Source organism: Dendrobates tinctorius, unplaced genomic scaffold (genome assembly GCF_039654945.1).
Source record: "Dendrobates tinctorius isolate UK_male_01 unplaced genomic scaffold, ASM3965494v1 ptg000062l, whole genome shotgun sequence".
In the NCBI taxonomy this organism is placed as follows: Eukaryota; Metazoa; Chordata; class Amphibia; order Anura; family Dendrobatidae; genus Dendrobates; species Dendrobates tinctorius.
Genome location: NW_027361730.1, coordinates 27,440,163 through 27,453,917, shown reverse-complemented (window position 1 = coordinate 27,453,917; position 13,755 = coordinate 27,440,163). Strand labels below are relative to the sequence as shown.

The 13,755-nt window shown below is 42.4% G+C and overlaps 1 protein-coding gene across 11 annotated transcripts in view; it reads right to left on the bottom strand.

Annotated features, from left to right (window-relative positions):
• NEO1 (neogenin 1) overlaps window positions 1-13,755 on the bottom strand; it is a 185,079-nt gene that overhangs the window by 81,204 nt on the left and 90,120 nt on the right. For all 11 annotated transcript variants that reach the window (XM_073579448.1, XM_073579449.1, XM_073579456.1 and 8 more), the window contains exon 2: window positions 1,302-1,619. In XM_073579448.1, the coding sequence (XP_073435549.1) occupies window positions 1,302-1,619 (318 nt within the window). The remainder of the gene's footprint in view (window positions 1-1,301; window positions 1,620-13,755) is intronic.

The following is a 13,755-nucleotide window of genomic DNA, read 5'->3' as shown; positions in this document are numbered from 1 at the left end:
CTGTACAGACATAGCAGCCGGCAGAAAAGTGCTGTATGGCGGCAACTATGAATCAAAGAAATTCCAAAGACTGACAGCTTCCAGGAAGTGATGGACCACCAGTCCTCTCCTCCAGAGACCAGGGAGTGCCAGGGAAGTCGCAAGCAGAATCTTATCTGTGTGCATCGTGTTCTCATCCTGACTTATTTTGGTCCTCTAGCATTAAAATCCCACCTCAGATACTCATGTTTGATATATGCGGGTTCTGTCTTTGCTCAGTTGTTTATGGAACTCCCTTAGGCCTGAATGCAGAGAGAGTGTATGCAAGACCACCTCTGCACAGCCGCATAAGACGGAGCTCACTTCTATGGATAGGTGGGGGATCTTTAAGGTGGTATGTAGAAATGTCAGTTGAGAATACCCCCAATCAATACCACCTCCCCTGGCTGACACTTCTACAGTCTACACAGCAAACAGAAGTTGCAGATTACAGCACATGCCAATCTCCTGGAAAGACACTTGGTGCAATATGTTGTGTATAACACAGGGAAGCTTTTTTGGGTTTTCTTGATTTTTATTCCTTTACACTGTCTTCCATTTCTTTTGCTATATAAGGTCTCATTCAGACGTCCGTTTTCCACATACGTCTTCTCTCACTGTGACTTTCATGGATAGAACACTTACCCATTCGAGTTTATGGGGCTGTTCACCCTTTGTGGGGTTTGGGTTTTTTTGCAGACTGTGTCCATATAAAAAAAATCATGCAACATGTCTATTCTTGATTGGTATTGTGGATCAAAATTACCACAGCCTATGGGTCTGCTAAAATCATGGACTGCACCAGTAAATAATATAGGAACTGTTCATGATTAACACGGGTATGGATAAGAGAAGGCTTGTATTTTATTTTCTTCATATGTGAAAAAGCGCTGATGAAGCGCGGATTGCAACAATGGATACACTGATCAAATGTGGATCCAAAACACTGTTGAAGCTTGAGCCATTTATTGCATACGTGAAAATCACTGACGTCTGAATGAGGCCTAATGTAGAAAAATGTAAGGCATAATGGTGGGAATAAGGACGCTTTGGATACTGTTATATTATACCAATTTTCCCTATCAATTCTTTGCTTTTTACCGTACACCAAGTGATCATCCCACAATTTTTTCATTAGCCAATATTTTGGGGGGCCCCATATTCTAGAATAATTCAGCAAAACCAATGAAAGAAAATATCATATATTATTAAAAATTTGAGCAATGGCACACGTCACACAAAATCAGTATCACACTCTGCGCTTTGCGATGTGCAGCACTTACCTGCGACAGAAAGCCGTGCTGTACGGCTTACTATACTGCCTAAGCTGTCCACTGTTGCCACACACTGATAGATCCCCTCATCTGGCTTGTTGTGCTTTGAATGCACCACACTGGTGATGAACAAAGACCCATCTGGAAGTAATCTCCGCCGATCATCTGATACTAAATTAAGAAAAGTCCCATCTTTCTTCCATTCAATTTTTGCTGCTGGCTCAGCATACACGGAGCAGTTTAAAACAGCGGGCGTTCCACGTAGTGTTACAGTGTCTGCCGGTTCCGTCAGGAAGTAGAAGGGGGTGAACGTCCTGAAAGCTGAGCCTGCAAATGATACAAAAAAATGTTTAGGAGATCGCATTTTTAAAGCAAAAACTCTAAAATATTATAAGAAAGTGCAGTAGTGACTATACTCCTCGGCAGTAAGACCTGTGTGCATATTTCTGCCCCCAGCGACCCTATATGTACGATCTTAATAGACACCAGCCAGCCATCTGCAATGCATTACAATGACCCTATGACCCCTACTCACTGCCCATAACAAGTACACAATCAGGGATCATCAAGTCCTCTTCCATGCTTTAAGCTAGCAGCAAACATTCTCAATACCAGTACTTTGCACAATACAACCTATACAACAAACCCTACAGTAAGCAAAAAAAAAAAAAACCCACAGTGTACTTTATATCAAGTGTAAAAGCTGACTCACTGAGACAAGGTGTACCCAGTCAGGATGGGCCCTACTCTAGTATCTCACACCTTTGCGCAGGCCTCAAAATAGAGGGACCTGGGCCTGACCGTTTTAAACCTGCCAGTAGAAAGCTGGAAATGTAATGGTGCACCGAAAAAAGGAGACGCCACACATTCAAAATGTACAAGAAGCTAAAGGAAATCCAGAACTTGGGCCAGCAAACCTGATAGTATGTTAATAACCACATTGTGAATGTATACCTACATGTTAAGCTTAAACTAACAGGTATGCTGGCCCATGTTTTGGGTTTAATATCACACATTAACCTACTAGGTCTAGTTAAACATTCAGAATTTAAGAATTACTATTTTTTTTTCAAGACGGACATTAAAAACTATTAGAAATCAGATCACAAAACAAATCTGGATAATCGAAGTTCTGCATTTCTTGAAAAACTACATCCTTATCAATAACTTTAGCTGCATACATTTTTTAAATAAGGGCGGCACGGTGGCTCAGTGGTTAGTACTGCAGCCTTGAAGCACTGGGGTCCGGACAACATCTGCGAGGAGTTTGGAAGTTTTCCCCATGTTTGTGAGTTTCCTCCAGGTTCTCCAGTTTCCTCTCACACTCCAAGACAATACTGATGGGGAATTTCATTGTGAGCCTCATTGGGGAGAGCAATAATAATGTATGGAAAGTGCGGCAGAATATGATAGCGCTATATAAGCAAAGAATAATAATAATAAAGGGAAGTATTCCATTCTGAGGAAACCATTGGTTCATATTAAAGCCAATTTCACATGTTCAGTATTTGGTCAGTATTCTCAGTATTTGTAAGCCAAAACCAGGAGTGGAACATTCAGAGGAAAAATATTATGGAAACCCGTCACCACTTCTGGATTTATCACCCACTCCTGGTTTTGGCTTACAAATACTGAGGTAAAATACTGACCAAATACTGAACATGTGAACGTGGCCTAACACAGATGCTCAAAATATTGCCCCAATCATTCTTTCTTGGTGAAATCAGATAATATCATTTGGACTATGCCACATTAAGGCTATGTGCAGACGTTGCTTTTTTGAAGCAGAATATTCCTGAGCGGAAATGCACACCCTCATCCCGGGAAAAAGCATGCGTTTTATGAAGCGCTTTTGTAAGCGCTTTTGTGAAGCATTTTAGCTTGCGTTTTCCTAAGCGTTTTTGCAATATAATTGTATGTATGTGGAAACGTGAACATGCTGCGTTTTTTTCTGCTAAGCGTTTCCGCAGTGGAAAAAAACGCACCATTAGCACAACATGTGCGGATTCAATTATGATTACATGGGATGCTTTTCTTAAGCGTTTCCGCGGCAGAAGCGCTCGTCTAAAAGCGCTGCGTAAATGCTTAAAAAAAGCAACGTGGGCACACAGCCTAAGGCCTGTTTCACACATCAGTTTTTTCAAATCAGTCAAGATCCGCCGTTTTGCAAAAAAAAACGGATCCGCCATTTTGCTTGGCGGATCCCGTTTTTTTTCCCCATTGAGTTTTGGCGTTCGCCGACATGCCTGGACGGACAATGCAACGTTTTTTCGGGCGGCCGGATCCACATTTTACATTGCGCATGCCCGGAGGATTTGCCTCGGCCGCAAATTTAACCCTAAACCCAGATCTGGCGGCTGAAAAAAATTCTCTCTCTCTCGGCAGCGGTTCCTTTAAAATTCTTCCTTCGACGGATCCGTTAAAACAACGGTCCGGTGCCAAACGTCGTGGTCAGTACAGGGACGGATCCGTTGTCCGCCATATTAGCGGATTTTAACTGAGGAAAAAAACTGATGTGTGAAACAGGCTTAACACAACAGCTTGAGTTCCAAAGGAATCCAAATGAAGGAGGAAGGAGAAACAGGAGAAATGAGGAACAGATTCCTCTTAGGACAGGACAAGATTTTATTCTGTATGGCCTGTCTGCAGAAAAGCACCATATGTAACTGAACAGTCCCAGCATGAACAGAATGGATGAGAAAGGCTGATGTTGCTTTTGGCATTCGGAACATCTGTTCAGCAAGGAAAGTAGGAACAGATAACACTTAAACAGTGCAATCAACAGCAAAGAAAGAGGATGGTACAGCGGCACAGCGCCAACTCACCTCTCCCCACCATGAAAAATCCGCTAACTCAGCAGCTCGCCCATAACCAGTCTCTGTAAGCGCAGGCACACCGTGTCCCTTCCTTCCTCACCCGCTTTCCCTCAGCATTTCCTCTCACCAGCATGACAGTGGTTAGATAGATCTGGGAGAAGAGCTGTCACACTGGAACATGTCACATAATCAATTCTTATTTAATAAGACAAGTAACGGCAACGTCTCAAAAACTGCTTATTTAGACAGAACAATAATCATTCAATCATGCCATACAGTTATAGCAATAGCCTCTCAAAATCCACAGGGTGACACACAAAGCCCCGTGCAAGTACCACAAAGACATTCATGTGAAGGTCACATAAGCACATTTCACCTCACATAATAATTACGGTAATCATTAAAGTCTTTTTAGGTGACCAAGAAAAGGGGAAAATAACAGAACAGCTGAAGACTCCATTGTCCATGGTAAAAAGCATGCTGAGAAATTCACACATTATCACATTTTTTTCTGACATTGCTACAAGAATTTGTGTGTTAAAAGTAAGGCAACCATCATGAAGGGCTTTTTCCAGGTTTACTCCTCATAAATTGAAAGTGCAACACCAAGAAGAAATCGTCTTGGAGCTGCAAACCTTGCAGGATCGACAGACATGTAAAAGATAAGAAACTGCTAAAAAAAAAATGGAAACAATATTTTCCAAGCATCTCCATTTATTCAGTATATGTATGCGCCACACGCAGGCAACTGCCTTGGCATGTCATCAATCTCGGTTCCCTCAGAATGGACGTTCACCATCTATTCACAGTGGGACTCCACCAATGACTAGGATGGGAATGCCGATCCCAAACGCTCCTTTACTGCATGGTAATGGGCTGTAGGAGACAGCCAAGTGATGTACTCCGCTATAGCTGCCTGCTCAATGGGCAATAAATGAAGTGCAAGCTTGAGTGCCACTCAATTCATGCTTCTTTTCATGAAGAACGGTTTCGGGACGTCAAATATAGTGATTAGCGGGGATCCTCAGCAATCAGATATTTATCAGTTATCCTGTGGATAAGCAATAAACGTCCATTGTGGGGAAAAGTATTTGCCAAAACGGGTAAACAGGTATGACATCGATATCCTCTCCGGCAAAGTTCCATTGTACAAGAAGTTCATTAAGCGACAAGCTTTTTTAAGGCAAACCACCCGCCATTCATTCTCATCCACTTCTCTTGCTGTTGCTTTAAAGACTCAACATTTTTAGGTACCCTTATAGAAGACGAAAGGCGAAAAGTTCCCCAGAAAACCCCTAATCAATTTTTCGATCTTGTAAGACTGTATGCCATGATTTTTCCATATATACTTTTCTCCGCATATATTATGCCTAGCACATACTAGACTACTTATCAGTGGAGAGGTCACCTTCATCCCAGTTTATGATGGAAGAAAACTGCTTGTAATAACGCGCTTACATATTTACAGATGATATCAACACAACGTACATCAAGCATTTCATTGCACTGCTTAATGGCAGCTCTGAATGCTCTGCGACTGTGTGATAACTAAATAAAGGAGACCAGGAATTCAGGAGAAAAAAGCCAAGGAGCAAGAAGGAAAAACTGCACTCCAGCCTCTACGCTTGCCTTCAGGAACACTCGGCCGACCATCCCCAAGATGATAAATGCTAAGCTGGTACACATATCTTGGGGTACGGCCTTCTCATTCACACAGCAGATACTGAGGCCCACACAACATCAAGGTAGAGAGGAGAATGAGATCCGGCAATGGAGAAAGAAGGCAATCATGGAGAGCTGAAGCTTGTTTCGACAACCTGCTGACAGAATACAGGCACCAGAGAGAACCACCACAGGGAACTTCGCTTCCCAAGGCCTCTCTCCTTAGTTGATAGATCTCTCCAGCTTGATAAGGGAGTGGATGGGCCACCAGGTGCCTATTACGGAGTCGGTGTGCATTCAATCTTCATATATAAGCAAAGGGATAGAACAAGTATTATAGTGAAGAGAAAATTATTACCTCTCGTTATACACGGTGCCGTATTCTGGGTATAAATAACCTAGCGCGCCAGGAGAATACATTATATGGGCAGATCCCGATATATAACCGCGTCATGAATATGACAAATGAGATATCCCCTGCACCATAATAAGGTGTATGGTAGCCCCTAAATATGGATAGGGTTTGGCTGACTCTTGGATTTCCTTTACCAGTTCCTGAATAAAATCTTTTCACCAAGCAGGTAGGACGCACCTTATTGTAAGATCAAAGCGACAAACCAGCACATGGCCTGTAGTCAATATGGAAATGAAACCTCAGCACATTAAAAGGGACAAGCAAATAAATGCAATCCTGAGGCCCAGCCGGACTGGTTGATTCCTGGTGATATATGGCGCTTCTTCACCCTGTATAATGTGTCAGCTTCCCCCCATCCATCAGAGAGCTGTTGCATACCCCCAAAGCACAATAACAGCCCCCCTGCTACCAGCTACACGCCACAAATCACACGCCCCCTCCTCAGACATGTGTATAATAGAAGGGGGGAGGGCAGTCAGGAGTCCCATGCCACTCGTTTCCATGGATACCCAGGGCTCAGCAAGTTGCATTTCTAAGGAGCACACTGTGGGTATGTACAGTGCTGCACAGTGGGGGAGGGCGAGGAGCACATGGTGTCAGGAGGGTCCTGGGCCCTACTGTAGAGTCAGCAGATAGTGAGGCACAAGTTCAGCACAGACCTCCAGGATCAGTGCCACAGCAACTCCAGGGCTATACAGAGCCACGTCATGGCCAATGCTTCACGGTATGGGCCCTTGTGAGGAGCCTCCATAAAAATCACAGGTACAGGACCACAGAGCTGCAACAACAGCACAGAAACGCTAAGGCCTCTTTACAGATGGGTTTTTTCAGCAATAATGCCTGCAGCTTCCGAGGATTCAAGGCTTTATTTTATAATTCAACTAAAATATTTGACACTACAGGAAGGTAGTTGTGCACGCACAATCGCTTAGCAAATAAGTTATCGAACGACACATATAGAAATCACAATGTAGTTTTCCTCCATTTCCCGTCCTATGTAACAGCCAGCATCTACAGCATGTGGTGAGAGCTCAGCTCCAAAGACCCCACCGCACACCACGCCGTGACCCCTCCGAAAAACGACGCCGTGACCCCCTCCGAAAAACCACACAAAAAAAATAAATAACTAAATATGTTCCATTAACAAATCACAATAGTTTTGTCAGTGGCTGCAGTTACTTTAATACAGCATAATGGCCACGGTCTTGGCATTTTTACAGAAAGCTGTGCACAAATTTTAATACAACAGGCAGATGTCTGGGAGCATGTGCAGTAGGAATATTCCACGGCTTCATGCGTGCTTCCAATGAATAATACTAGAGATACTAGGGGCACTTAGGTAAGGTAAGAAGAGGCCGTTCGAACTGCTGTCCACCCTGTATATCTGATCTAATACTGGGTATACCAGGGTGCGGAGTTAAGAAGAAACTGCTCACACACTGCTGTCCACCATGTCTTTCTAAACTAATACAGGAGATACCAGGAGTACTAAGGTAAGAAGAAGCTGCTCACACTGCTGTCCATCTTTTCTTTCCGACCTAATAGAGAAATATGCAAATTGACTCCCAGAGGAGCATTGCGGCTATAAGTATCCTCATCTCAGCATGCTTTGCATGTCAATCTCCATGCATGTGTTCTGACAGCGAAACAACCACGACACATGCAGATGCAGTGCCAAACAGCTTATCAGGAGCGCTCCAGGTATTCAGGTTACCGATGCAGCTGTTCGGGAAACGCTATAGCTATTCGGATAAGCACTTATCAAAAGGTATTTGATCATCCCTAGTGCTGAGGTATGAATAGGCTGCTTACATTGCAGTTCACCATGCCCATCTGTTGTAATGCTGTAGATACCAAGGGTGTTGCAGTATGAAGAGCCAGCTCACACGGCTTCTACCATTGCTTTCTGAGCTAATACTGGAGAACCATGAAGGTACTGAGATAAGAAGCTGCTCACACCACAAAGTCTGTCTAATCCAGTACTGGAGATATTAGAGGTTCTGAGGTAAGATTAAGCTGCTCACACTACTGTCCATTCTGACCATTTGATATAGTACTGAAAATAGCAGGCGTGCCAAAGTAAGAAAAGGCTGCTCACACTGCTGTCCATCTGATCTAATACTGTACCGTAGTTAGCACTGTTGCTTTGTAGTGCTGGAGTCCTGGGTTCAAATCAACCAAGGACAACATCTGCAAGGAGTTTGTTTTTTCTCCCTGGGTTTGTGTGGGTTTTCTCTGGGTCCTCTGGTTTCCTCCCTCAATCAAAAGTCATACTGGTAAGGAATTTAGATTGTGAGCCCCAATGGGGACAGTGATGTCTGCAAAGTGCTGTGGAATTAATGGTGCTATATAAGCATAATAAATACTGTACATACCAGGAGTGCTCTGTTAAGAAGAGGCTGCTCACACTGTAGTCTTCTAGATCAGAGGAGCTGAGATAAGAAGATGCCCCTCACATTGCGGTTCATGAAGTCTATCTGATCCAATACTGGAGAATGATCAGGTAGAAGGCAGAAAGACATCCAGAAATGTAATGGAAAGGACTACAAAAACCTTATTTCTTATACGAAGAAATAATGTTTCTATAGCCTTTCCATTGCGGTTGCTGGAAGTCTTCCTGCTTTCTACTGACCTATAGTCTCTTTTTTATGAACCACACCGTTCTACCCGGACAGGGTGATCTCATGTCATTTTTTTTGCCTTGTTCAAAACTGGAGACTACCAGGGGTGCTGAGCTACTGCTCACACTACTGTCCACCCAGCTTTTTGTTTTTTTCTAATGTAATACTGGAGATACCAGGGGGTGCTGAAGTAAAAAGAGGCCACTCTCACACTGTTGTCTACCCTGCCTTTCTGATCTAATACTGAAATTCCCAGGGATACTGATTCAGAAAACACCCTGTCTGAGTCTAATGCTATGAAGAATATCTTTGCTTCACAAGTCATCAGGGTTTCTCAGCTTGTGTCTAGATTTCTGTCTTATACATGGCTACTTTTTTCCCTTACAGTAATATTATGATGGGACTTTAACCACATATTTTCTCTAGGCACACTTATTTCCTCACACACTGCAAAGACATACTGATAGAAAGATATGAAACCTAGCAAACAGGCAATTGGTCACATGTTACAGTATTTTAAGTGGGGTAGTTGTATATAATTTCATGATGTTCTATCCCTGGTAGAATTTACAATCCACTTCCCGGAAAGCAGTACAGACTAGAGCGGGGTTTTACAAAGGATAACTAAAAAGTAACATACAGGTTTATCCATAACCTCTCAGTATGTTAGCACATTTTACAAGCCTCTAGTAGCTGGAATAACCATTGCAGTGTGACTCGGTGAGCACAACTAAGCGCTACATCCTATGACCTAACCACATACATTTATGTGATTTATAGCAAGTACAACACAAGTCCTTCAAGCATTGCTGATGATAAGGAAGAAAAATAGAGTATGCTAGAGGACTAAAATAAAGACTTCACACTTAATGAACCAAGAGTTCACAAACAGAAAAGGACTGTAAAGTTTTACTACACTGGCCCATCGTTGAGGATAAATGTCATGACCAAAGGAGCCTTTTACCTTTTTTTTTGGAAACAATGTGTGAAAATCCTTCAACCCCATAACCCCTGCAGTGTGGACTTGTATGTCTGTCCATCAGCCCTTTAACTGACTTACAAGGAAAGAGTCTCATCCTGTCTCATGTGGAGGAGACTATCCATGAAAATTCATTGGAGAATTGGCGCCAGGAGTTTTTTCCCAACTCCTCTATAATACAAGCAGAGAACAAAGGGAAATAAGAATCCCTAAGGGTATCTGTCCCCAGCGACAGAATGGTAACATTCAATATCAGTTTGACTGCAGACAAAACTAAGAGGAAGAAAAAGGCTAAGACTTGAGAGACCTTCACATACCGTAGGTCTGGCCATAAAGTCACTCATTTTATTCCCACTCCAAGTCAAGCAAAATCGAGGTGGTAGTGGTGGTGGGGATGGTCAAAGATCAAAATATGCTAACCCTGTATACGAGGACAGTCGAGCAGCTGCTCTCATACACATTAGGCCTCTTTCACACTTCAGTTTTTTGCATCAGTTATAATCCGCCAAAAAGGCGGACAAGCGGATCCGTTCTCAACTGATGTGAACGGATGGCACAGGATCCGTTTTCAGACGGATCCTGAAAATGAAGAAATTTAAAGGAATCGCTGAGAGAGAGAGAGAGAGAGAGAGAGAGAGAGAGAGAGAGAGAGAGAGAGAGAGAGAGAGAGAGAATTTTTTTTTTTTTTGTCCGGCACCCAGAAAGAAATTCGGGTTAAATCAGTGTTTGCAGGATCCGCCAGAGAAAAAAACGTTACAAGCTCCGTTTTGAAATTTTTGAGGATGGTGACGGACAGCAACTTTTGGCGGATCCTCACAAAAAACGGATGCAACGGACAGCAATCCGTCACAATCCGCCATTAATGCAAGTCAATGGGAAAAAAACGGATCCTCAAAAAAAATTTGAGGATCCGTTTTTTTCAAAACCTGGCGGATTGTGACTGATTGTAAAAAACGGAAGTGTGAAAGAGGCCTTAGACTACTGACAAACCCTACCAACATTTATCTAGCGTGTATGATTTGTTCTAGGATTTACACAAAGGATTACATGGCTACAGGAGATCAAAAATTACAGGCGGTATTTATTGCATTCTAAAGACTACTAGGTTAGTCGCGGAGCATGATACATGATGATAACCCTACTAACCGCAAATCAAAATTAATAACGCATTCATTTAGAATGGTATTTTATGTATTTCTTATATTTGCCATTGAAAGACATGTATGTATCTTTATTAATCAGTACACACAATATGTGCTGATTTTACATTGGCAAGAGGTGAGCTGGGCTCATGCCTTTCACCGGCCGACCATCTATGGGTGATTTACAGATGGTAAATTGGAAAAAGGCAGGGACTAGTCTTTAAAATATCACAATTTTATTAACCTATTTGTTCTAAGCACACACAAAAAAACTTCAAACTGAGAACTTTTCTAAAAAAAATAAAAATAAAATAACCCGTTAAAGGCTCACAGGATTGATAGAAATGTTAGATATGCAAATAATCAACAAACTTTTCCAAACATCAAGCGCCACACGCAGAAATAAACAGACTCGCACATCTTTGCATGCTATGAGGTTATTAGTTGTTGTCTGATGAATGTTCTACCATGCTGAATGTACTTGGCCCCACAAATCATCAAGATCCACTGCTGGCAGCTCCCTTTGCAATAGCTGACTTATGGCACGATGGGAGACAAGTCTGGAGAGGCTGCAGGCCATGCTGGCATTTTTAGACCACACAGGCTGCTCACAGAAGCATGAGGAACATGGGGGCCTAGCACAGTGTTGAAAATTGGGAGAAATGGCCATACTACTGGCTCCATGACCAAATCAATTTAGCGTCGAGCTGTTAGTGTACCTGGAATAAAGACTAAAGATGTACCATAGATGCCACCGCACACCAAAACCCCAAGAGTACGACCGGTGTGACTTCCCTCATGAAGGCCTCTTAAAAGGAGTCTGTAACCAGGTTTTAGTGAACTTGTCAGGGTTATGCATATTAAACTAAAGGCATACTCAAAATGGTGCTGCCATGCTGATTTAATACATATATTCAGTTAAGAAATCATCATTAGAAATTTGTCAACATGCATTGGGGTGGGACTTGGTGTAAGGTCTTCGGCTCTGCCATGGTCCCGCCGCTGCCTCTGGTGTCTTTAGCCTTTTCCTAATTTAAATGTCACGCCTGTGCCATCCTAGCCGCGGGCTGGACTTGCGCAGATTGATCTCTGGTAAACTTCAAGAACGATTGTCAAAAATTATATCAGTTTTTCTCTGACACACAGGAAATAATTTTTTCGACAGTCAGTGAAAAATAGACAGTACACGGATAGCATCCGAGTGGTTTGGTTTTTTTTAATTGAGTCATGAACTTGCATTTCTGATATCAATCCGACACTTGGATGTATGTCGGACATGTCTCAGCGAAAAGAAAAATAAAAGGATGTTAAAAGCCACATCAACTATACTACTTGTGAGTGATATCCGTGAAAAACTCTGATCACACTTGTACGAGAAAAACTGGAGTCTGAATGAGGTCTAACTAGGCTTTGTGAAATTTTGAAAAAAAAAAATAAAAATCACTGTTTTATCAGTAGGAGATCATTAGAGAACTAGTGAACCTGCTGCCATGTAGTCCTCCATATTCATGAGCTCTGTAACCCGTCCTCGTCGCTGATTGTCTGCTTTTCGTGTACTCTGCACATGGGCAGAAAGCTACCAATCAGTGATGCCGTGGGATTATTCAGAGCTCAGCATACAGATAACGGCTAGATCTGCAAAACAGTGATTTTATGAAAATTGCAGCAAGCAGCTCAATAAGTGACACAAAACTAGAATCGGGGTCTCTACCCCAACATTATGTGATTCCCAGATGGAATAGCAAAAACCTGGTGACAGATACCCATTAATGGTGCTGCCCACATGGTCTTCACATCAATCTCCAATTACACAGAACAATAAAAAGAAAAAGAAAAAAGAAAGAAAAATACAGATGCCAAGGTTTTAGAAAGGATATAAGGGTATTTTTATTGTGATGAATTAACAAATCCTATTACTTTGGCTGAATTGGTTCTAGTCTTTCACATAATTCATCCATGACAATAATGCTTTCCTCCAATGTGACTTGTGAGTGACAAATGCAATAGCTTTTGGTCTGTCTTTTGACTCTTTACTTTAACAATGTTTAAAGTATTGAAATATCCCAAATAAATATTTTGTATTGCAATCGGAAGGCTTACAGTGCTATAAAAGCAGTTTTTAAGCCATAATTCTACTGTAATTAAAGGGAACCTGTCAGCAGGATTGTGCACAGTTACCTACACACAGCGTCAGGTCGGCACCATTATACTGATTACAATGATACCTTGGGGGTGATCACCGAGAGCTGCTACTGCGCAGGGGGCCCCAGCTTGGAGGAGCAATTTTTTTTATCTCAGAAACTAGAGCCAATCTGGCAGAATACAAAGTCATATTCTTAATCAACACCATAAACTTGATATAAAACTGTTCAGACATTGTTGGCACCAAAATGACTCTATACCAGTGTTCTCATTGCATCCAAGACAAAAGCAGGGCTCACCACGAAAGAGGATAGACCTCCATTCCGGCCTCCATTGCAGTATTGCTTTGCACCATTATAGACTTTGAGAGTGGTGGCAAGAGGTCAATGGAAAACTTGTAGATGGATGTCTGACTCAAAGCACAATATTGTACCAATGTCTTCTCAAAATGTCCAGTTTCAGTACAGAATGGAACAATCGTGGAGCAAGTGGTAAGGCCATTTCTCCAAGGTTTCCCAAGAGCTGTTTTTCGACATGGTGAAGCCAGGCCGCAAGCATCTCTGGTCCTGTCTGCCATCTGGGTGTCACTGGATGGCAATTGCAAAAGGAGCCGCCAGCAGCAGATCTTGATGATCTGCGTGCTCAAGTGCCTTCAGCGTAGTAGAATACTCATGCAGACAACCACT